The sequence below is a fragment of the Macaca mulatta genome, chromosome 18, assembly GCF_049350105.2.
Source record: "Macaca mulatta isolate MMU2019108-1 chromosome 18, T2T-MMU8v2.0, whole genome shotgun sequence".
NCBI classification, from domain to species: domain Eukaryota; kingdom Metazoa; phylum Chordata; class Mammalia; order Primates; family Cercopithecidae; genus Macaca; species Macaca mulatta.
The window spans coordinates 22,307,557-22,333,517 of NC_133423.1; the positions used below are offsets into that span (position 1 = coordinate 22,307,557).

The following is a 25,961-nucleotide window of genomic DNA, read 5'->3' on the forward strand; positions in this document are numbered from 1 at the left end:
GCTGCCACTTCAGTCGAGTCACATGCACTGCTAGTAACACAAGTGTTAAGTTGCAGTGTCTGCTACGGTCTGAATGTATGCCCCCAAATTCATGAGCTGGAAACTGAATCCCGAATGTAACAATGTTGGGAGGTAGAGCCTAGCGGGAGGCTGTACCCTCACGAATGAATTAATGCCGCTGTAATAAGGGGGTTTGCAGGAGTGGGTTCTCTCTCTTTTCTGCCATGTGAGGACAAACTGTTCTTCCTTGCTTGCCCTTCTGCCTTGTGCCGTGTGAGGACACAGCAAGGAAGCCTTCATCAGAAGCTGATTCCTTGATCAGGGACTTCCCAGGCTCTGTAACTGTGCAAAATACATGTCTGTTCTTTAAAAATTACAGACTGTGGTACTGTACTATGGAAGCATGCAATGGACAAAGATAACACCATTGAAAATGTCTTCAAATTACTGCATTATTATTTAGCATTGAAAAGAAACGATTTTGGAAGAGAAGGACACAGAAACAGAGCAGTGGGATATATATTTGATATACCTGTGACACAAACATTCCTCACTTGAGGAATAACTGCCAACATCGAAGCTTGGAAGACTTTTGACAGGAATTTGGAAGAAAATCCTAGTCAATAATGGAACACCCCCACTCCTTCTCTTGTCTCTCTCTCACTCACTAGCCCCAAGGAAGCACATGACTATGGCAGGAGGCCATTCAGGTAGCCCTGCAGAGAGGCCCAAGTGGTAAGAGTATTAGTTCATTTTCACGCTGCTGATAAAGGCATATCCACAACTGGGCAATTTACAAAAGAAAGAAGTTTAATAGACATACAGTTCTACGTGGCTAGGGAGGCCTCACAATCATGGTGGAAGGTGAAAGGCATGTCTCACGCGGCGGCAGACAAGAGAAGAGAACAAAGTTTGTGCAGGGAAACCCCCCCCTTATAAAACCATCGGCTCTCATGAGACTTATTCACTATCACAAGAACAGCAGGGAAAGACCTGCCCCCATGATTCCATTACCTCCCACTGAATCCCTCCCACAACACATGGGAATTCAAGATGAGATTTGGGTGGGAATACAGGCAAACCATATCACTGTGGAAAGAAACAGACCTCCCGCCACAGCCAGTGAGGAAATGAGGTCTCCTGACAACACCTGCGAGCGAGCCATCTGAGAAGAGGATCCGCCAACCCTGGGGAAACCTTCGGACGACTGCAGACCTGGCTCAGAGTCTGACTGATGCCTCACGAGAGACCCTCAGCCAGGACTGCCCAGCTAAGCCACTCCTGGACTGCTATCCTCAGAAACTGTGTGAGATAATACACCGTTGTTGTTTTTCATTTCTGACTTGGGTATAATTGATTATGCAGCAATAGATAACTGACATAAAAGAAACCAATGCTAGAAAAGTTTACATTTGCAAAAGTTTTAATAAATAAAACTGGGTTAGCTGGCTTTTAGGAAGGGAAGAAAAAGATAATTAAAATTTATAAAACTTAATTTCCTGCACCTACTTTTATTTTCTTTCCTTGTGTATACTGAATGTGACCTCATAACAGTGTCTTTCTTCTACCACCCACCAATGCAAAGAAACAAAACAAGACTACCAGTAAAAAGGAAACAGTGTAAATAACAGTAAGCTTAATACATCAAAGGTGCCAAACTTTCTAGGAAAAAAAAATGTTCACGAAAGTCATAGCACAAAGACACTAAATAAAACCAAAATTAAAAACGAGTAAATATTTATTGTATATCTAGTACATTGGAGAGTCTCAAGAAACCCTAGAAAATCTTTAGTAAATATAGCAGAGCCTCTCAGAATTTTAGACTCTTGCCAAGGGAGGACATTGATTCACTAATCCTTTATGTAGAGGCCAAGTTAGTACAGGAGAGAAGTTCAAAATCTTTCTGAAATCTGTGATACATGTTGGTAGGAAAGGTGGAAAATGGGATAAGCACTCTTGCTGAAGCCAGCAAATTCATAACACTGTATTCAAATGTCCCCATATTTACCATTCATCTGCCAGGAGAGTTTTACATCACAACTTTGAAATACAAAGATTCTGATTTCCCAAGTTTCCATGTGACAGGAAAAAAAGTTGCAACAATGACAAAAGAGAACAAGTAATAAACCTAAAAAATATAGGAGTTTTGGCTACCCCAGCTTTAAATTTGAATGTCCTATAGCCACTACAAATTTCACATACCCAAATCCCTTCTGACACAAAATCTACTCCTCTGCCAGTCCCCACAGTTTCCCCATCTCAAAGATGGTAAACCAGTCTTATGGCCTACCACCATCCATCCGGTTATTCAGGACAAAAACTTTGCAGTTTTTAACATCATTCTTAAGGGCCCTAGGATTTTCAGAATAGTAAATGAGCACTGGCTTCAACTTTAAAGTTGTCAGCTGCATTAGCCCCTAACAAGAGAGTCAGCCAGGCACTGACTTCTCTCTAGCTATCAAAGTTCTAGATGGCACCTTCTTCCAACAGAAGGCTGTTTCATCTACGCTGAAAAATCTGTTTATTATAGCCATTTTCTTTAATGAGCTGGATCTTTTTTTGCTTTTTTGTTTTGAGACAAGGTCTCACTCTGTCACCTAGGCTGGAGTGCAGTGGCATGATCTCGCTCACTGCAACCTCTGCCTTCCAGGTGTAAGCAATTCTCCCACCTCAGCCTCCTGAGTGGCTGGGACCACAGGGAGGTACCACCGTGCCTGGCTAATTTTTTGTATTTTTTGCAAAGATGGGGTTTCACCATGTTGCCGGGGCTGGTATTGAACTCCTAAGCTCAAGCAATCCTCCTGCCTTGGCCTCCCAGAGTGCTAGTACTACAGATACCATGATCAATTGTGAGCCACCATGCCTGGCATTAGCTAGGTCTTCTGGATGACTTGCTGCAGCTTCTCCACCAGTACCTGCTGCTTCACTTTGCACTTTTATGTTACGGAGACAGCTTATTTCCTTAAACCTCATGAACCAACTTTTCTTCCGCAGCTTCCTCATCTCTCTCAGCCTTCACAGAAATGAGGAGAGTTAGGGCCTCACTCTGGATTAGGCTTTGGTTTAGGGGCATGCTGTGGCTGGTTTGATCTATCCAGACTACTACAACTTTCTCCATCTCAGCAATAAGGCTGTTTTGCCTTCTTATCATTCGTGTGTTCACTGAGTAGCATTTTTAGTTACCTTCAAGAACTTTTCTTTTGCATTCGCAACTTGGTTAACGGGCACAAGAGGCCTAGCTTTCAGCCTATCTCAGCTTTTGATACGCTTTCCTCATTAAGTCTAATCAATTCTAGCTTTTGATGTAAAGTGAGAGACACGTGACTCTTCCTTTCACCTGAACACTTAGAGATCACTGTAGGGTTATTAATCAGCCTAACTTCAATATTGTTGTGTCTCAGGGAATAGGGAAGCCCAAAGAGGGAGGGGGGAAGTGGGAGAGGAAGAGGGACCGGGAGGGAGAAGGAGAGGAAGAAAGAGAGAGCACGCGAGAGAGGGGAATGGCCAGTTGGCGGAGCAGTCGGAATACACGTGACATTTATCAATTAAGCTCACCTTCTTATAGGGGCATAATTTGTGGCACCCCAAAACAATTATAGTTTTTTTTTTTTCCTTTGCAATGCAAGGGCTCTTTATTGTCAGTGAGACCACCAGGCTAGATGAGCACTGAGGCTCCAGGGGGACCCCAGACCCTCTTCAGTAGGAGAAGGCAAAGGCGGGTTTCAGGCCTCAGAGTGGTCCTTGGCTCACACAACACCATGTAAATACAGAGCTAAAAACTTCCTGGATGTCTCCTACTGGAAACCAGTCAGTCCAACACATTCCACAACCACCTTTTTTTTTTTTTTTTTTTTTTTTTTTGAGACAGAGTCTCACTCTGTCGCCCAGACTGGAGTGCAGTGGCGTGATCTTGGCTCACTGCAACCTCTGCCTCCCGGGTTCAAGCAATTCTCCCGCCTCAGTCTCCTGAGTAGCTCGGATTACAGGCACGTGCCACCACACTCGGCTAATTTTTTTTTTTTTTTTTTTTTTTTTACTGGAGATGGGGTTTTACTGTTAGCCAGGCTGGTTTCAATCTCCTGACCTTGTGATCCACCTGCCTCAGCCTCCCAAAGTGCTGGGATTACAGGCGGGAGCCACTGGGCCCGGCCCCACCTTCTTTTTGATCACTGGGAGACACCAAAAATGCTGAGAGTAGCTGGTATGATTCCATCCAGACCAAACTCTTGCCACACTTGTCAGAGGCCAGGTCTGTGGTGTTCAACTGTAACACCAGGAAATGGAATGCACGTCTGTCTGTGCATATACTCTGCACAACCACGGACTGCTCCAAGATCTTGGTGTCGTTCCCATAGAGGAGCTGGGCCTGAGCCAGGGCAATGCCAAAAGCAAACAGGATCATCTTGGCTCACAGCTGATCTGGTTGAAGGCTATGTGGTTGTAAACTGGCTTTCTCCAGGAAGTACAGGATATGGAGATAGGGGTAAGGATAGCCCTCCCAGAATCCTGTGCCATCTTCCACATCATAAACATTGCATTCCTGAAGATCAGTGGGGAGGGGGGTTGGGGATAGAAGGTCTCAAGAACATAATTTTTAGTAGCTTCAACCTCTTCTCTGGAGGAGATGAGGGGGACAGAGGATCCTTGGCACTCAGTGGTCTCCACTAGAACCATGACCCTGAAGAAGAGACTCAATTCCAGGTGGTGGATAACGTGGAGTTTTGGGCACAAATATGCCTGGCCAGAGAAGGATGCCTGAGAATCGGAGACTTACACAACCGTATCAGACTGTCTACAATGACCGGACAGCAGGCCAATCTCCTGAGGATGTCCTCAGTACAGTGCCAGAGACAGGCATGAGAGATCAAATTCAGAAGACACTCATCTTGGTTCTCTATGTGGTTCCCTGTATCATCAACAAGGCTAAGTACTTTCTCAGGAAGACATTCTATTAACTTGGCCTTGGTAAGCCAGAGGGCCTGCTTGACACCCCTGAGAAGGCGGCAAGGCTGGTGAAAGACATAGCACGCCCCATCTTTGTATAGTGGCTGCTTGTGAATGGAGCTTGAGCAAAACTTTGGAGGCTTCGAGTCAGGGTCCCAGGGTCATGAACAGGGGGTGAGCAGAAGTTTGGGTGTTTGTAGCCAGGGTCCCAGGGCAGGAAGATCAGCGGTGGCAGCCCGGGCGTGAAGTACATCTTTCCCACGGAGGGGATGGGCTCCAGTCCAGGGATCTCATACACTCCATCCAGGGGAGAAGGCTCTGGCTTCCACATGGAGTGCATGCCCCACTTACAGGGGCCCCACTCCACGTCTCGGGGCCCCGAAGCCCCCAAGGTTGAGCTGCCTGGAGCTAGCCAGTGCCTGCCTAGCAGTCCCCAATGCCAACACCATACTGATCTGGTCTTCTTAAGACCGCCACCTGGATGCCGCCATCTTTCCACGCACCAACAATCACAGTAGTAACATCAAAGATCACCGATCACAGATCACCATGACAGATATAATGAAAAAGTTCAAAATATTGTAAGAATTACCAAAGCGTGACACAGAGATATGAAGTAAGCACATGCTGTTGGAAAAATGGCACTGACAGTTGCTAGACACAGGGTTGCCGCAAGCTGTCGACTTGTAAAAAATGAAGTACCTGCAAAGTGCAATAAAGTGAAGCATAATAAAACAAAGTGTGCCTGTACTTAGAATAAAAAATCCAAATTCCTTACCAGGGCTACAAAGTCCTCCACGAACTGCTCCCTCCTTTGGCCCCTCCCGCTCTCCTCCAGGCTCACCAAGCTCCAGCCGTACTGGGCCTCCTTCCTTCCACAAGCCAAGCTCTTTTCTGCCTTCCACTTACCAGTCCTCTGCTGGGTTCCCCCCGACAAGCTCTGCTCTGCCATCCCCCACAACCACCACCCCACTGGCTCCCACTGTTCTACTGTTTCATGGCAGGCCCTTTCCTCATCATCCAGGTTTCTTACTAAATTATCACCAGCTTCTCTGGGAAATGTCTCTAAATTAGGTACCTTCCCACCCCTACAGTTATCTATTACATTCACCCAGTTCAGTGTCCTTCACTTTCTAAAATCCTTGTTTCTTACTGTTCATCTTAGGTACTAAAATAGAAGCTCCATGAGAGCAAGGACCTTGACGGTCTTAGTCACCAGTTCATTCAGCACCTAGAATTGTGCCCAGCACATGCCAGTGCAGTGGGTGTTAGTGGGTGTTCAACATGTGTTTGTTGAATATATATAATAATACTAGAAATTACTACAGCAGCAAGTTACTGCTTTACATGTACCAGGCATTTTTATCACTAACCTTTGAAATAACCACATAAGGTAGATACTACTTACATATATGTTACGATGAAAATAAGGTACATAATTTGCAGAAGGTCACCCAGATTACCTGGGCTAAATTAAACTGAGACTTTTTTTTTTTTTTTTTTTTTACATTGTAAAATGGCAGAACCAGGATGCAAACCTAGGTTTTCCTGCCTTTTAAAGGTTTTAAGGCCGGGCGCGGTGGCTCAAGCCTGTAATCCCAGCACTTTGGGAGGCCGAGACGGGCGGATGATGAGGTCAGGAGTTCGAGACCATCCTGGCTAACACGGTGAAACCCCGTCTCTACTAAAAAATACAAAAAACTAGCCGGGCGAGGTGGCGGGCGCCTGTAGTCCCGGCTACTCGGGAGGCTGAGGCAGGAGAATGGCGTAAAAACCCGGGAGGCAGAGCTTGCAGTGAGCTGAGATCCGGCCACTGCACTCCAGCCTGGGCGACACAGCGAGACTCCGTCTCAAAAAAATAAATAAATAAATAAATAAAGGTTTTAAACCCTTATGCTTTGCTTTCTCAGTGATTCTGATTCTTTTTTTGTTTTTTTGAGATAGGGTCTTGCTCTGTCACCCAGGCTGGAGTGCAGTGGCATGATCAGGGTTCACTGCAGCCTCAACCTCCTGGGCTCAAGCTATCCTCCTACCTCAGCCCCCCAGTAGCTGGGTCTAAGCGTGTGTATCACCATGCCTGGCTACTTTTTGCATTTTTTGTAGAGGCAGGGTTTGGCCATGTTGCCCAGGCTCGTCTTGAACTCCTAGGCTCAAGCAATCCACCCCATTTCAGCCTCCCAAAGCACTGGGATTATTGGAGTGAACCACCATGCCTGGCCTCTTGGTGATTCTCAATATATCTCCCATGGTAATCTGCTTTCTGCCACAGTGAGCCTATCTTACTGAGAAAGTATATCACACAAAGAGCAATCCCACACCAGGACACTGCTCATGAATATATACCATGGCAAATATTCTCTGCCACTATACAAGGAGATAAGAGACAAGAATGATGGAAAGGGTTTTTCCTCTCGAGTATTTTACAAAGAAGTAGGTGACTACTGGAAAGGGACCACATGGCCAGGTTCTAAAAGTTATCCTTCCTTTGTGTGGGACACAAGACTAAGTGATTTTTAAAATTAGTACTATTTTTATTTTTTTGTAGAAACAGGGTCTCACTACATTGTCCAGGTTGGCCTCATATGTTGCCCAGAACTCCTGGCCTCAAGGGATCCTCCTACCTCAGCCTCCCAAAGTGTTGGGATTACAGGTGTGAGCCACCATGCTGGGCCAAGACAAAGTGGCTTTTTTTTTTTTTTTTTGAGACGGAGTCTCGCTGTGTCGCCCAGGCTGGAGTGCAGTGGCCGGATCTCAGCTCACTGCAAGCTCCGTCTCCCGGGTTTATGCCATTCTCCTGCCTCGGCCTCCCGAGTAGCTGGGACTACAGGCGCCCGCCACTTCGCCCGGCTAGTTTTTTTTTTTTTGTATTTTTTAGTAGAGACGGGGTTTCACCATGTTAGCCAGGATGGTCTCGATCTCCTGACCTCGTGATCCGCCCGTCTCGGCCTCCCAAAGTGCTGGGATTACAGGCTTGAGCCACCGCGCCCGGCCATACAAAGTGGCTTTTAATGTACATCTAAATTCACAGTTTATAAGCCTGTCCTGCACCAACAACTTTATTAATAAGCAAGGGGGTGTGTATGTGTATAAAATATATACACAATTTATTGCTTCAAAGACTGAGAATTGAAAGGCAAAATGTGATTTGGAAACCACCCCTGGTGAATAGTCAAGAAAATTAGTTGCAATACCTCCCATGTTTTAACCACACAAATTTCCTTCCTCCCACAAAGCCTTGTGCGACAGGGACCCATGGTCAACCCTTAGCCACCCCAATGCAGCACCCACTAGTGAGAAGGTGCTGAACAAAGGTAAAAAAAAGAATATGGTATAGTGCTACGTAGGCTGTATGAAGGCACACAAATGAAAGTTCTATTTTAAACGGTGAACACACAGCTTCCTGGCAAACAAGCATATTTTTCAGATAACATCTACAAAGAAGTCAGAGAAGTTACTTGATTTCCTGTAACCCTGGGAGAATGTGACTAGGTACGATGGAACCAAGGATCGTGCTTTCAACTACACACACATATGCTGATAAACAAGTACATGCTACTAAGCAATAAAACAAAAATTTAAAACTCTGCTGGAATAAGAAAGATAGGATAATTTTTGACAAAAGGACACATCATAGCTTCCCTTGAAGTTATTCTCTCTCACAACACATTTAAATGTTGATGCAGTTTATCAATAAATACTTTTTCCAGAAACAGATCTATTCCGTACACTGAAGTTCATCTACTTTCAGAGGCCATGAAACAAACAAACAAAAATTTTCATCAACTTCCATCTAAAACTCATCCTCAAAGTTACTCTGCAATCTTCTACGCTATCACAGAGAGTACCTACATGCCCCACAGCGTGCCCAAATAAATATCATTCCTCTTCCTCTAACAATTTCCCCCACTATATAACCAAAGTAGGTCCATGTGTGTCCCTCCCACCGCATTATACAAAGTACGTCCACATGCTTCTCTTACATGTCAACTGAAATTTGTATAGATTGTAGCTAAATCTAGTCTCCCACATCACATTCCTTATCCTGTTACATTGCCTGAGACTCCCCTCAACACTCCACACCCAGAAAGATACTCCTTCAGCCCTGTTCACCAGCCCTTTCTCTCCCTCTACTTCTTCCTTATATTCATGCCCATCCATACCATCTTTTTCTCTCTTCACTTCTTGATATTTTTCTTTGAGGAATAATTGCCAATTTCCTGATGGTCATGAAATAAGAAAAGTCCCTTACAAACAAGATCCAGTCTCTGAGCACTTTTTCAGTTGCCAAGAAGAAAAAAATTGAAGTCCATGGGTCAAAGAGGCAACTGAGGGAATAATACAAAACTAAGTTTCTTAATTCAGAAATTTCCTAGCATAATGGCAATGGCATGGAGTTCAGGTCAGGGGCAGCAGATCTGGTTTTTAATCCCCACCTTTGTTAATAACTGTGACTTTGGCCAAATGATAACTTTTGGAGATCTCATTTTCCATATAAATGTTTGTTGGTTAAAATTTAAATGTTCACAATAGTACTGTTCTGTCGCTTCACAGAATTGTGAAGAGAAAATGTGAAGGTATTTTAGAAACTAAAGAATAATATTAAACAATCTTTGCACTTATTTTAGAAATTAAAAATTAATAGCCAAAACATAACAATGCATGTGTTACAATGGATCTAAGAAAAAATGATACGAAATAAAAAAGGAGTAGAGGCAAACGGAAAGGATGTTACTGAAAAGATGGCACATGACCCTGCCACAGACATCTCATAGGTACCCTCAGTGAGGCACCTTTCATAAGAAGAGTGATATAAAATAGCAATATCGCAACACTTGAGCTGAAAAGCAACTTGGGATTCATCTTAATGAGACCCACATCAAGAATGCTAGTTCTCTCTGAACAGCTCCCATTGTTCAGCCTCTGGTCTGCCCATTCAAGGTTAAGGGCATCACTTCTCCAGGTAACCATTTCGTGATATATGTAACTAGGACTGATGAAGCCTATAATTCTACACTCACAATGTTTTCACTTAAAACAAAAGAAACGGGCCGGGCGCGGTGGCTCAAGCCTGTAATCCCAGCACTTTGGGAGGCCCAGACGGGCGGATCACGAGGTCAGGAGATTGAGACCAGCCTGGCTAACACGGTGAAACCCCGTCTCTACTAAAAAAATACAAAACACTAGCCGGGCGAGGTGGCGGGCGCCTGTAGTCCCAGCTACTCGGGAGGCTGAGGCAGGAGAATGGCGTAGACCCGGGAGGCGGAGCTTGTAGTGAGCTGAGATCCGGCCACTGCACTCCAGCCTGGGCGACACAGCAAGACTCCGTCTCAAAAAAAAAAAAAAAAAAAAAAAATCAAAAGAAACAAATACGCTGGGTGTGGTGGCTCATGCCTGCAATCCCAGCACTTTGGGAGGCCGAGGTGGACAGATTACCTGAGGTCAGGAGTTTGAGACTAGCCTGGCCAACAAGGCAAAACCTCGTCGCTACTAAAAAGACAAAAATTAGCTGGGTGTGGGGGCGCGCACTTGTAATCCCAGCTACTCAGGAGGCTGAGGCAGAAGAATCACTTGAACCTGGGAGATGAGGCTGCAGTGAGCCAAGATCACGCCACTGCACTCCAGCCTGGGTAACAGAGTGAGACTCAAAAAGCAAGCAAACAACAACAACAAAAGAAACAAAAGCACCTTGAACTACACATCTGAGTCTATCTGCATTTGCCAATAACACAGATGTCAATATTGGTCGCTTTGGAATCAGTCTTTGAAACTTAAATAAGATCTAAAAAAAAATCATTACAGACCTTTGGTTCAAAACCATTTCAACACATTCATTTAACCCCGTTCTCCAGTTCCCACTGAGATGAGCAAAGGAATAAAAGTAGGGAAACAATTTACTAGCGCTGGAAAATGGGATGAACACCATCCACTCGTTAAAAACTAGAAGCAATTTCTCTATCATATAATTCAAGTAAGAGCAGACTGAGGGGCAAGTTGGCCAACCCATGTGCAGTGGAAATGCTTGACCAGAGAGAAAGCAACAGAGAGTAAACCTCGATCCTCTGAGGCTCCTTCAGAAAATAGATAAAATTATAATTCCAGAGGGAGTTTACACTCAGACTTCATGCTGAGTGACTGCTGAAGCTGGCTCCTCATCACAGAAACTGTTCTACTTAGAGATGCGTGGATACTGCCCTAGCTATTTCTGGGCACCAAAACAAATTCAGAAAAGAAACTTGGTCAGTTTCTCAAAAGACAGAGAAACTCCACATGATAGTTACCTCTCAGAGCTACCTCTGACTGTAGTTGGAACCATCACTTGGAACAGAATATGGCAACGTAAGACTATAGTTTCTCATTTAATCAAAAGAAATCTAAAGTTTCCCCTTCTCCCTGCATTTAGACCTCAAAGGCCAGTTCACAGGACAACCCAAACCAGGCTTCTCTCTGTAAGGACAGAGAAAAATCATCAGAATTCCTGCGGAATAAGAAGTAATGTCCTTCTATGAAATAGTATTAACGCAAAAAAGAGAAAACATTAGAATATTTCTATTTTGTATTTTCACTAAGACTCAAGAATATAGCAAAGAGGGAAAACTGGAGATCAGATAAACTTACTATATATATATTTTTTACAACTGTCTTGGATATGATCTTTTACATATTTGTCTCCCCTACTAAACTATGACCTATCAGCAGGTGGAAACTATTGCTTTATTCATCTCTAAACTCACAGTGCCTAGCATAATGCCTAGCACAGCAAAGGCACTGCAACGCAGTAAACTTTACTGAATGCATGAGGCAAACCACCAATTAAGTTGATTCTATCAGAGCTTATCTTCTTAATATAATTACAGTAGCTTTTATTCTCAATATCTTTATTAAAATATTAAAATTCTTCTCTATAATTCTTATATTTCTTTATTCTACTATGTATAAATAGAATAAGTCGGCTGGGTGCAATGGCTCACACCTGTAATCCCAGCACTTTGGGAGGCCGAGGCGGGTGGATCACCTGAGGTCAGAAGTTCGAGACCAGCCTGATCAACATGGAGAAACCCCATCTCTACTAAAACTACAAAATTAGCCAGGCGTGGTGGCATATGCCTGTAATCCCAGCTACTCAGGAGGCTGAGGCAGGAGAATTGCTTGAACCCGGGAGGCGGAGGTTGCGGTGAGTCAAAATCACGCCACTGCACTCCAGCCTGGGCAAGAAGAGTGAAACTCCACCTCAAAAAAAAAAAAAAAAAAAAGAGTAAATCTTAGATTGTTCATACTAGATGCTAGATAATAAGCTAACAAATTAATTACTTCTTCCTAAAATTACTGAGCTTTATTAGATCCCAAAATATTTACTGTTAAATCAATAACTAACATTCAGGCAACAACCAATTCCTAAGGATATTACATGGCTAACATGACATAAAATCTCACAGAAAAAGTGCACAAGTGGTAACATAGAAACAGGGCGGTGGCTCCTGCCTGTAATCCCAGCACTTTGGGAGGCCAGGGCAGGTGGATTGCTTGAGCCCAGGAGTTCAAGACCAGCCTGGGCAACATAGCGAAACTCCGTATCTACCAAAAATAAAAAAAAATCAGCTGGGTGGTGCGTGCTTGTAGTCCCAGCTACTCAGGAGGCTGAGGTGGGAGGACTGCTTGAGCCTCGGGAGGTAGAGGCTGCAGTGAGTCAAGATCATATCGCTGCATTCCAGCCTGGGAGACAGAGCAAGACCATTTCTCACAAAATATTTAAAAAACAAAACAAACAATATTTCCCCACAGCTCACAAATGGACTGAAGAGAAAATTAAAAACAGAAAGAGAAAAAGAAACTGCTTTCCTTTTTCCATTCTCTCCTCAAATGCAAAAAAGCCCTATAAGATAATCTTGAGAAAGCCTGTAAGCCAAATATCAGGATAATCTGCACTGGGAAAAATTGATAGAAAAGTGCTAATCCTATTTGGAAAAAAACACAATGAGCAAAAATGGATTTTTCAAAGGAAGATTACTAATGTTTATTAGGGTAGCACTTTATTAGTCGCTGGCCTGTCAAAAATAAAAATATAATGTTATTTAAAAAATTCAGGCAAATTGTTATACCTAAATAAATATACGACTCAATTTCAGTCAAGCCCGCTTTCACATATGGGAACCTTAAAAAAATTCCGAAACCCTAGATCTCAGGCCAGTGATCACAACACAAATCAAAAGAGATATGAGGCCCCTGTCATTGTATAGATGAAATTCAACACAGCATCATCTCATGTAGCTCCTATAACTCTGCGAGGCAGAGAATACTTATGTTCATTTTATAGACTTGGCAAACAATGGTTAGAGTAATTAAGCATAATTATTGAAAAAGAGAATGAAATACATGTTATATTTACTTCCCAGAAAGGTTTCCTAAGCTTTCAGAGGCCCTAGTATTCCATAAAGTATGAGAACTTACTAAAGTAAGTAAAAGTAGACTTTACTAAGTATGAGACTTTACTAAGTATGAGAACTTGGACTTTATCAGCATGAAACCTAGACTGGTAGATTTCAAATGTCACAACTCCTGGGTGCTGCTTCAGGTACCAGCAATATAATAATTAATAAATACCACTTTAGGAAGTCTACTGTTTCTATCAGTAATGGGCCAGGTTTAAAAAAGAAAGTTTACTGTTTGGTGCCAGTCAACGGTTGCATTTGGGAGGGTGGCATTAGCAGCTACTTATTCCCACCCCAGCCCTGTTGGTACGAAGAGGCGCTGGGAAACAGAAGGCAAGCATCCAATACAGTGTGTATCACATTCATAGGGCATTTATCAGAGGCCTATTTTACCACCTACAGCGGGCCTTGTAAAGCAGGGATGACTGGGAGTCCAAGTCTCCTTATTTATAATCCAGGGCCCTTTCCATTTGCAGTAAACTACAAATAGAAAACTAGTTACCTCCCCAGCATCTGCTGCTTCCTTTTCCCTTCTAATAGTTCCAGTTTTGTTTGGTGATCCATGTGGTTCCAGGAAAGCTGACTCAACCCAACTCCACTCCTGGCTTCAAGCCAGGCGAGTCAGCACATTCCATCTCCTTGGCACAGTGACAGGTTTAGAGTTAGGCATGTGACCGAAGCTAGTTAACCAGATGAACTCTCTGGGTTTTGCTGGGACGAGAATGAAGAGCCCAGAAACAGCCAGCAAACATCTTGGGCTATGTGGAAAGTCAGTCGTGGAAGGAAGCCAATGCCAAGAAAGGAAGAGCAAAGACAAAAACCAACCAACTCCTTGAGAACAGGATTGTTCCTTGATTCTCTTGAAGCCAAACCAGCTCTAAGCTTTTCAGTCAGAAGGAGAAATGTATTCTCTTTATTAGGTCTATTTGAGTTGGGGTTTCTGGTACATGTAACTGACAGCATACCACTATACCATGTGTTCCTAATTCCCTATCCCACAACTAACAATAAAAAATAACATCTCAATTATAGTTTTAAGTTCCTCATGTTAACTTAAAAATACATCATAACCAAGCTGGTTATATAATGAAATGGTATACATCAAAACCACGTAAAATAGAGTGCATCAGGTCCTTTGTCCACTGCCCTTCCAAGTTCAACCAGCCTCTCTGCTTCCGGTGGGACAAATAATGGCCACTGGACCCCCGGGTAAGGAAGGGGGCCTGCAGTGCTGCCACAACCAGGCAGCTTCGATGGCATGTCCCTCCTGCCTCCCACCACTGCTGTAGACCAACTCTATCTGCAGCTGAGAAGAGAGGAGCTGAATGGAGAAGAAGGACTGTTTCCTAAGCCTCACCTGATGTGGGAAGTGCAAAGCCTCACCCAGTGTCGGTAATTCAGGAAAAACTCATAAGGTGATAAGGTTGAGTTCTACGTGGTTTTGATGTATACCATTTCAACATTCAAAAGCCTCACTGCAGCAAAAAAAACTTAAACATTTGTCATACTTGCTTTACCTCATCTATACAGATATATAGGATTAAATATATGTTCATTTTTTTGGCTGCACTATTCCAATGCACATTATAGGAATCTTCTCCCTAAATACTTTAAAATGCATCTCCTTTTAAAAAAAAAGGACATTCGGCCGGGCGTGGTGGCTCACGCCTGTAATCCCAGCACTTTGGGAGGCCGAGGTGGGCGGATCACAAGGTCAGGAGATCGAGACCATGGTGAAACCCCGTCTCTACTAAAAATAGAAAAAAAATTAGCCGGGCGCAGGGGCGGGCGCCTGTAGTCCCAGCTACTCGGGAGGCTGAGGCAGGAGAATGGCGTGAACCCGGGAGGCGGAGCTTGCAGTGAGCCGAGATTGCGCCACTGCACTCCAGCCTGGGCGACAGAGCGAGACTCCGTCTCAAAAAAAAAAAAAAAAAAAAGGACATTCTCCTATAGCATCATTATCATATGATAATTACTTAATATGTCAAATATGTAGTTACATTCAGATTTTTCCAACTATCTCAAAAATGTCTCATGTAGCTGGTTTCTTCAACCACAACCCAACCAATATTCATGCGCTGCATTTGCTTTTTATGCGCTCTTTAGTCTCAACCTGGGAAAGCAAACAAGGCCCTACACATTTACATTTTCCAAAAATACTTCACACCATTCACCTGGTCAAAAAGAGAGATTTTCTTCTAAGTTTGGCTCCACGAACTCCTAAGAACCAAACCTACCTGGGGGGCTGAGAAGCTGAAGAACTTCAGTGTGCTCCATAGCCTGCAGGAAATCACTCAATTCTGTGACTGTGCAACCTTTTTCACCCATTAACTTCAGCAGACACAAGCTGGGGCTTCCTTCAGGCTCCAGCACCTTAAGAGAACACTGCTCCAGGTCTAGGCAACTGAAAGCAACAGAAAGAATTCAAGTCAACAGCTTTCTTCCACATGCTACACCTGCTATACATCTGGACCGCGGTGGTGCTGTACGGAATAAATCACAAGGGAGTGGGTGGGTGGTGACAAACTTTCACATAATGAATGCAAGTATCCTTTCCTCCTCTTTCCTCATGGGGAATCCCTCTTTATTCCCTTCTCCCACTCAGCTCCCATGATTATTAAATCAGGAGAATGAGAAACCTAGAAACAGGATGTGAGAGAAATTGAGCCCTGATACTTAAAGGATTTTTGCCTTTAATTTAGGAATGGGGAATAGGAAGGCCAGAAAAATTTCCTTACTCCTTCTTCAAAGATGGTGAAATACAAAGTGACCCCAAATGAAGCCCCAGTAGGCTACATTTTGCTGCCTCCTGAGTGAAAGAAATATGCACTCATTCCATTAGGGAGCCAAAATATCTTAAATCATAGGCACATGCATGTATACAAATGGTGTTGGTAGTACTCTGAATTGAAAGGAAGACAGGCTAATGTCTCAAAAATGACACTAAACAGAACAATCAATGTTACAAGGTTAGCAATGGAAAAACATTTAAAATATCCTTAATTACTAGTTCAAATACAGTAGGGCATGCATATCAAATGAAATACTGTTAATTCAGTAAAAAAAAACTGAGCCTGAGGTAAAGGCATAGGTCTTCAAGACATACTGAGAAATGAAGGAATTAACATAAACAACTGTATATTTTACACTATTTGCGTTAACAAGATAGTATGTCTGTGTGTATATTCATACAAAAAAAGGAAGATACAGAACAGTGTTTGCTATTACCAAGATCCTTTGTGTGTGTTCTTATACATGGAGAGTAAACTTTGAAAAGGTATCTAAGAAACTCATAGCCATGGTTGCCTCAGAGAGGGTAAGAGAGTAGAGCTCATGGCTGGATGATCTACTTTTCACTATAATCCCTTTTGTACGGTTGATTTTTTATGTGTATTTATTTTTTGATAGTTTTTTTTTTTTTTAATAGAGATGGTGTCTTGCTATGTTGCCCAGGCTTGTTTCGAACTCCTGGGCTCAAGCGATAATACTGCCTCTGCCTCCCAAAGTGCTGGAGCCACCACTCCTGGCTCTTTTGATAATTTTTAAAAAGTAGATTTAGAAAGAGAACCAGTACTATTGACATTCAAAGTACTTAGGCTGGGCATGGTGGCTCACACCTGTAATCCCAGCACTTTGGGAGGCCAAGGCAGGCGGATCTCATCAAGCCAGGAGTTTGAGATCAGCCTGGCCAACATGGTGAAATCCCGTCTCTACTAAAAATACAAAAGTTAGCTGGTGTCTGGTGGCGCACGCCTGTAGTCCCAGCTACTCAGGAGGCACAAGAATCGCTTGAACCCAGGAGGTGGAGATTGCAGTGAGCTGAGATCGTGCCACTGCACTCCAGCCTGGGCGACAGATCGAGACTCTCTTAAAAAAAAAGAAAAAAGAAACCAAAGTACTTCTAAGTACCTAGAAATATCCTACTGCAGGGACCATGGCCTGTGGGCCAAATGTGTTCAGCTACCTGATATCCGTAAATAAAGTTTTATTGGAGCACAGCTACACTCATTCATTCACATATTTACAAATGTCTATGGCAGCTCTCCTGATACAACAGCAGAGCTGAATACCTGGCTGCAAAGCCAAAAATATTTACCACTGGGTCCTCTATGGAAATAGTTTGCTAACCCTTCCTTTAAAGAGTGTCTTACTGTCCTTTTGTTAAAACTATTCTTTTAAAAATACCAGTATTTAACATACATATACAATTTCCTTTTCCATGTTATCGTGTGCCGCAGTGGTATACGAGATTAGAAAGATAGGTTAAGATCAGATCATAGAAGGCCACAAAGAATGGAACAATATATGAATTGTAATCATGTTATAGAAGGGGAAAATACAAGTATGAAACATGCAAGGGGAGACAAAAGAATAAAGTAAAAACCAAGCAATCAATGACACAAAAACTTTCCCAAAGAAACATAACCAACAGCAGCCAACCAAAGTGTTCAGATAATCTGCGTGATATACTATAGAATTCATACCTCATCCATCTTTGCAGATCCTGCTCCTTTTCCTGCCAATTTCAATTACAGTCCCATATTAACTCTAGCTTCTCTATAAGGTCCTCCTAGACCACACCAGTCCACCAAACACACTTTATACACACAGTCTTCTAATTGCACTAATTCTATAGACAACTGTTTTTCTAAATGGCCAGTGAGTACATACTTTAGATATTCTGGGCCATAAAGTCTCTATCACACATTCTTCTTTGTTGTTGTTTGTTTTGTTTTACAATTCGTAAAACACAAAAACCAGTCTTAAATCATGGGTTATATGAAACAAGTAGCAGCCTGGATTTGGGCCTTAAGCAGTCTTGTGCAGACTTGTTTCATGTTTTATCTCACATAATTTAACCTCAGAACTGTGAGCTTTTCTTCATGCTCATGAAGAAAAGCTTCTTTATCCAACTAGATTATAGTAAACTCCTTGAAAACAGAAACCCCAGCATATTAAACATACATGTGTGTGTATACACACACACACAGACATAAAATCCCTCAATACCTAAAATTCTGTCTTGTCCATATTAATTATGCATAAATGAAAGATTACTGAATGAATTTCAATCATAACTGTCAAGGCTGAAAGCCTGAATAGATGCAAGGGGTGAAACATAATAGTCCTGGGGTGTGACAGAATCAAGGTTAGCAAGCTATTTTATTGCTTGAAATATTAATCCTCATTCATTTTGAGTAGTCTTATTAAGATGCTACCATACCATTTATACTGTCATCCAAGATTTATAATTCAACGATGTTAATTATTTCATATGGAAAAAATGTATACGATCAAATTAATTTCATTAGTAACATTATCTACCTCATAGAGTTGTTAGAATTAAATAGCTAATCCATGTAAGAAGTGTTTAATACAGTGCTTGACAGGTAACAGACATTCAATAAAGGTTAGCTCTTACTATGCAATAAGAATATGGGGATATTAAAATAATATTAAAGCTAATTTCTTAACTATGCTTATTTCTGAAACAATTTTAGCTTTTCCGGAAAAATTTTTTTGAGTAACTATTATTTTGGTAACCTGAAAATGTCCTCGAAGGCCTTCTGTGATCACTATCTTTACTAGGTATTCTTTTCTAAGCAATCTCGTTCAATTTTATTATATTCAATATGCCATTCTTGTTAAATGTGAATCATATCACAGGTCAACCAGTCCCAAATTCCGGACTGTAGACCAGTGGCAGCACAATCTGCAGTCCAAGGTAAAATGATACAAATAAGGACAACAAAGCTGTCTTTTATTCTAAAATTATCTTTTCTATTTTTAGGTGTTAAAAGTGTTCTTTCTTTTAAGAAACAATGCTGACTATGATGACAGAATACATAAAAAGTTGAAGCTGCCTGTTAGTGCTCTTATTTTGTGAAATTTTATTTTACTAGTTTCTGAAATGCCCAAGTGAAAGAACCTGTGTTAGAAACAATACAAGGATTACCAATTTTGTAAATAATTAGAATGAGATTTGTAAAAATAAGGATGCTGTATGCTAAATATAATTTTTATGATTCAGAAGTTTGCCAGGATCTGACAAATGAAATTAAGAAGCCATCTCATCAAATGCAACCAAGTGATGCTTTAATTAATGTCATATTGATACAGAGACAATTAAAAACACTTGGCTTTCCTTCCCGCCAAAAGAACAAAGATCAAATTGAACTACAGATGATTTATCTTCCATTACAAGAGGCACAGGAGAAAAAGAAGATTCTGTATCTCCTTTGGTTTTACTGATTTTCCACATGGGCACCGGCTTTCAGCTAAGATGATGCTTACACAGACCTAACTTTTCTTTCTTTCCTTTTTAAGTTACATTCCTGTAAGAGTGTGCTTTGAAGTAGTTTCTGAAAGTCCTAATTTAGAATTTTTGATTTAATTTAAAAACTGCTTTATTACTGAAACAAATGTATTTTGCTTTTTAAAAACATCTCTATTTTTCACTTTAAAAATACATAATCAAATAGAACGTATTATACACCCTTTAGGGGACAAACTATGATGCTGTTTTTAGGTTCTTCTGCTTCTCCTCTTGGTACATTTACTGTTTGGAATCTTTATTCATTAATTTGATCTATTTAACAATCACCTAAAATAGGCTACCGGTTTTTCTAGGTGTTGAGGATACAGCAGGAAACAAAATTCTGCGTCTTCCTGGATCTTTCACTCTAGAGAAGTATAGACATAAATTTAAATATACACAGAGCTCTCTCTTTGTGTATGTATCCAAGCAGCCAATGGTCATAAGTGTTTTGGAGGAAACTAAGATAACGCACGCAAGTAGACAGGTAACACTGAGCAGATGTAGGGGGTAATTTTAAATATTATGATCAGACAAGAGCTCAGTGAGGTGAACAAGTCATGTGGTTACTTACGGAGACCATCTCAGCCCGAGTAAGCAGCAAGTACAAAGACTACTGTGTCCAAAGGAAGGCAAGAAGGCACATGTGACCAGAGTAGAGAGGGATGGAGATAAGAAGATATCAGGATGAAGACTGAACTGGTAGCTAATGGTGTTTTCACTCTGAGATGGAAAAGCAATAGGAGAGTTGGCATTTTTTTTTTTTTAAATGGGGTCTCTCTATGTTGCTCAGACTGGTTTTGAAGTCCTAGGCTTAAGTAATCCTCTCACCCTGGCCTCCCAAAGTGCTGGGATTACAGGTGTGAGGCTACCACGCCTGGCCACAAGTGGAGAGTTTTGAGCAAAGGAGGAATAAGACTTGATATGATGTTTTAAAAGAATCATTCTTACTGCTATATTGATAACAGACTGGGGTGGGAGCAAAGTGAAAGAAAGAGAAGTTAAATGGCTACTGGAATAATCCAGTTGAGAGACAACGTGGCTTGGTCCAGTGTGCCAGCAGTGGAGGTTGGATTCTACATACATATAGTGAAGGTACAGCAGGCAGGATGTACTGACAAAAATGATGTGTGTGTAAAAGTGGAGTCAGGAATGACTTCGAAGTTTTTGGCCTGAACAACCAGAAGGTATGGAAACTGTGAAAGAAAGAGGTTTATAAGGAAAGACAGGTTAAATTTTGGACATGTTACATTTAAGACGTCTCTTAGTCATTCAAGAGAAGATGGCAAACAAGTGTTTACATACATGAATCTAGGAGTTCAAAGCAGAGAAACGGGCTGGAAATAGAAATCAGGAGTAATCAACCCAAATAAATGTAAAGCCATGGGACTGAAGGGTAAGACCAAGAGGGCGAGAAGGAAACCTTTTTTAGTTTATTTGTTTTAGAGACAAGGTCTTACTCTGTCGACCATGCTGAAGGCTGACAATACCTAAATCAATACCTAAAATTCTGTCTTGTCCATACTAATTATTCATAAATGAATGATTACTGAATGAATTTCAATCATAATTGTTGAGGCTCACTGCAGCCTCGAACTCCTGGGCTCAAGCAATCCCACCTCAACCTGCAGAGTAGCTGGGACTATAGGTGTGTGCCACTATGCCTAGCTAATTTTTTATTTTTTGTAGAAACAGGGTCTCAGTATGTTTCCCAGGCTGGGAGGAAACCTTTTGTTAGAGCCTTTTATATGTTCTCATTCCTATAATAAACTGCATGAGAGCAGGATTTCTGCAGCTAAAAGTGCACCTTCTATTTAGCAGGTATGCAATGACTGTTTTTCCTTGGTCCAGGTTCCATAGCCTCATTTCTAAGCTCCCTACTTAACAGAATTTTAGGCAGCATGTGATGCCTCCTGTAAGGTCTGCCATCCTTAGGGCTCAGATGTTCCATGCCACTAAAGAATTTATATAGCTTGGGCAAGACCCTCAGAGTCTGTGCCTATCCACACTAACAGCAAAGGGTGTCCAGGTCAGTCTTGAATGGAATTAGGGCTGAGTTTGACTATAGTGCATTCCCAAATGTACATGGCTGTGGGGAACTAAGCTATAAACAAGGATTTACTGTGAGTCATCAGCAATGAAAACATTTACAATTATTCCTAATCTATTGTAGACAGTTTGAACAGGCTCTTTTCTTGTGGTTTACTTATTTGTATTATTAAATTTTCACCCAGTTTGAGGAAAGATGTAAAGTGTCAGAAAAAAAAGTGAAGAGAAGAAAAAGAAACAGAATGGGCAACATTTCGAGATTTTAGGGCTGCAGATCCAGTGACTGAAGAAAGCACTTCACAGCCTCGTGGGACTTGTCATCCACGTGGACTAGACGCTCACACTGTAATTCCTGTCTCTGGCACCAGGGAAAAAATACCTTTAGGACCTTCTAGTATCACAGATCCTCTCCCATCAGTATGAAATCACTTTACAGTAACTTTTTTGTCTTAAATAGAGTAAGCATCCTCAGCTGACCTTGCTTCACTGTCCAGCCCCCAAGTTCCCAGTGCTGCGTTTTGAAAAAAGTCAGTTTAATTCTTCTGATTTCAATAACGATGAGCTTAACATTCCCAAATTCTCCAACACTTCTCACTGCAACCAACCTTCTCAAAACTAACCTTTACCATCCTGAAAGACAGGTGAAATTTATCTGCCTCTCGTCAGACTTCCCACCCCAAATTCTCAGATTCCACAACTGCATGCCCTTTGTGCTTGCCACCTCTTGTTAGGCAACGGTCCCCTTCTCTGTGTGACTCCACAGAAAAGTGGCCGCAAATCTTTCCTTTAGTTCCCCCAAACAAAGCTAAGACCATTCTGTGGTCTTCAACAAAAACTGATCGAAGGCAGGCAAAGAAAACACAACACCCAACATCAAGTATCCACTGCTTTTGGATTCCAGCAGCCATGCTTCTGCCCTGGCAGGGCCTTGCTGACTTTCTTCTCCCTCCTTCATGGCCATGTAGGAGTCCTCCACACCCGGCTTTCTTCAGGAAGCCCAGAACCTTCCCTAACTAGAGTACTCTTAACACTGTAATACTCTGGAGATCTGCCCCCAAAGACAATTTTTTACATTATGGTAAGTCCAGAAATTCAGAAATTTATGGACCTAGCATAACAGTATTTTGGACTTTTTTTTTTTGTGTGTGTGTATCCAAAAGCCCAACATGTTTTTCCCAGAACAGAAAAAAAATATGCCACCTCTCTGTTAGGTCTTGCTAGTTATTCCCTCCTTACATCATTACTCCTTTGCACAAGCAATAATTCCAAATCACTATTACCCTTTGCCTCAATCCCAAACTCTGAAACTGAGAGTTGACAGGAGGGTTGAAGAAAATAATGTGGCCAGGCAGGGTAGCTCACGCCTGTAATCCCAGAACTTTGGAAGACTAAGGCGGATGGATCACCTGAGGTGATCACCAGCCTGGCTAACACAGCAAAATCCCCTCTCTACTAAAAATAAAAACAATTAGCGGGCCGTGGTGGCGCATGCTTGTAATCCCAGCTACTCGGGAGGCTGAGGCAGAAGAATTGCTTGAACCTGGGAGGCAGAGGCTGCAGTGAGCCAAGATCACACCATTGCACTCCAGCCTGGGCGACAGAGCAAGACTCCATCTTGGGGGAAAAAAAAAGATAATGCAAAAATAAGAAGAACAAAGAAGAATGAAACAGCAGCAGCACCATGTCAATATTTAGTACATTTTATGGTACATACCATGTCCTCAATAAATGACAAAAATCCACTATCATTCATATCCAACACAGCCTTTAATGTCATTGTAAAGGTCCCCAAATAATAGTCCATTACTGGATAACCCCTTATGATTAGTAATTTAATATTTGTTAGTTTTTTATCTTCTAAAATTTCTAGCAAATAGTAAGCACTTAATACCATTTTGAATAAATGACTTCCCTTTCATCAAGTATTTACTAACTTCTACACATAACAATATTAAGAGACGGTTTCTGTTCTTAAGGCATTTATACAGATGTGTACAAATAATTATACTATAAGACAAATCATAGTCATTTGAGAAGTTTAAAAAACTGCTAAGGGGTTCAAAGGCAGGCCAAAATTACAACAATGGTATAAAGTAATGGTTCTAAGTGGGGTCTGGGAACCCCTAGTGTAGTTCCTGAGACCCTTTCGCGCGGTCCACAAGGTCAAAAAGATGTTTCATAATAATATTAAGATTTTATTTAGCTTTTTCATTCATTCTTTCAGGAGTGGACACTGCAGTTTCCAGTGTCCTGTGACCTGTAATAGTGCAAAAGACTGAATGCAGAAGCACATAAACGAATCCAGCTCTGTGATTAAGCCAAGACATTAAAGAGATCTTCAAAACGAAAACCAATGCCACTTCTCTAATTGACTTTTTTGTTTTGGAAAATTTGTTTTTCCACGAAAGTATTATTTCTGCTACCATGTAATGGGTTATTCTTTTTAAATAATATTTTTAAAATGTCTTAGCTTTAATTTCAATGGCGGTAAATATCAGTATATATTACATGTATGTATTTATCTCTAACCCACATAAGAGCTCTCTGGGGTCCTTAATAATTCTTAAGAGGGTAAAGGAGTCTCGAGACCAAAACTTCAGGAACTCTAATACAGCCATTCCAAACCTAATAAGGAAAAATAGTTTTAATTCGAGTTTCATGTTCATGGTGAAGTCAAGAAGGGAACGTGGTAACCTGGTTTGATGGAGGAAGATGATGAGTTCGGCGTCAGTCTTTTCCAATACCCTGCAAAATGTTCATGAATTCCTGCACCCCGCCCTCTGCATTCATCACCTCGCCTGCGCTTCTTCCCAGCCTTCCTTAGGTCTCCCAGGGCAGTGTCCACATCCCTTTCTTTTGCATTTTAAGTCCTCTGGATGACTGCCCCATCCCAGGGGTCTCCTGACAGCTTTCCTTCTCTCACTATCCTCCGGAGTCAACCTCGACTTCTCCCTCTCACCCAGGGGCGGGGGTGGGAACAGGGAGCTAAGCAGCCGCTGGGCCACTTTTGCCTCCTCCCTCCGGAGCCCCGGGCTCCGCTCTCAAATCCCAGGCGTTCCGGGGCGCTGCTGGGTTCCGCTCCGTCTCAATGACCGAAGTCCTCCCCACCTCCGCTCACTCACGCCGGCGGCCCCTGCCGCGCTCAGCCCCGCCGACGGCGCCCCCACTTCCCCACGGGAGCCCACCTCGCTCGGCCCGCTCGCCCGGCCTGCCGCGGCCCCGAGCTCACCTGAGGCGGAGGCGCCCGCGACTCCCCGCCAGCTCCGCCAGCCTCCTCCAGCCCCGGCCCTCGGGCGCCTGGTCCAGGTGCTCGCTGAGCCTCCGCAGCAGCGGCTCCCGCAGGCGGTTGAGGGTCGCGCCGGCCGGAGGGGCGAGCAGCGGCCCCGTGAGGGCAGCCGAGGGCGGCAGGGCCTGCAGCGGGTCCCCCAACAGCGACATGGCCCGCGCCGGCGACCCCGGACTGCCGGGGCTCCTGCCCGCGCCGTCACGGGCCTCGGCCCCGGGGTACCTTCCGCTCGCCTCCGAGCCGCGGAGGCAGGGGCGGAAGCACAAATCTGGCAGCGCAGCACGGCCCTCGGAGGAGGAAGCTCCGCTCCCCGCCCCAACCAGACAGGTTTGCCGGGGGGAGCCGGGCCTACCGGCCACGCCAGCCACGCAGAGGGGCGGGGCACCCGGGGGGCGAGGCGCGGAGCCTCGAGGGGCGGGACCTTGGGCCTCGAGGGGCGGGGCAGGGTCGCCTACTGCGGGCTGGCGTGCGGCTGTGCGCCTCCCTTGCCCACCCCTGCGGTCCCGGGCTGGCAGTGGCGCGCGCTTCAAACCCGGGAGGTGGGGAGGCCCTACAGAGCAGGAAAGGACGGGTTGGGTGCAGCTGGAGGAGGAAGCGGTGGAGGAACTACGCCCCGGCAGCTCCTCTACTGCGAGGAAGCCTGCGGCGTCTGGGCTTCCCGAGACCGTGGGAGGAGGCCTGCGTACTCACGCCAGAGAGCTGGGCATGCGGTTCTCCGTCGCCGGCTCCCGCCCGCAGTCTCCGGTGGGCGCTCTCCCCTGACTCAGGAACTTGCATGTGCCCAGCGACACACCAGAATCCTGCAATGGGCAACCTCAGTGGACGCTTCCTCGTTTTAGGGTTAGATGTGTATGGCATTGCTAGAGGGAAGTAGTGCTAGAGATCCGGATACTTGAGTTGGAATTGGCCAAAATTTTTGACTAGACTTTTAAAAAATTAC

At 43.3% G+C, this 25,961-nt stretch overlaps 1 protein-coding gene, 1 long non-coding RNA gene and 1 pseudogene across 3 annotated transcripts in view; 1 reads left to right on the forward strand and 2 right to left on the reverse strand.

Moving 5' to 3' along the window:
- The window catches only part of MALT1 (MALT1 paracaspase), an 82,727-nt gene extending 57,347 nt beyond the window's left edge, over positions 1-25,380 (reverse strand). For both annotated transcript variants that reach the window (XM_002800951.4, XM_001086151.5), the window contains exons 1-2: positions 24,965-25,380; positions 15,608-15,774 (exon numbers count right to left, since the gene is read on the reverse strand). In XM_002800951.4, the coding sequence (XP_002800997.2) occupies positions 15,608-15,774; positions 24,965-25,173 (376 nt within the window). In that variant the 5' untranslated portion in view covers positions 25,174-25,380. The remainder of the gene's footprint in view (positions 1-15,607; positions 15,775-24,964) is intronic.
- On the reverse strand, positions 3,611-5,543 carry LOC106994531 (large ribosomal subunit protein mL37-like; annotated as a pseudogene).
- Positions 3,834-6,911, forward strand: LOC144336376 (uncharacterized). The gene is made up of 2 exons (XR_013408106.1): positions 3,834-6,505; positions 6,825-6,911. It is a non-coding gene; the product is annotated as an uncharacterized LOC144336376 (long non-coding RNA).
- Positions 25,381-25,961: the final 581 nt, after the last annotated feature.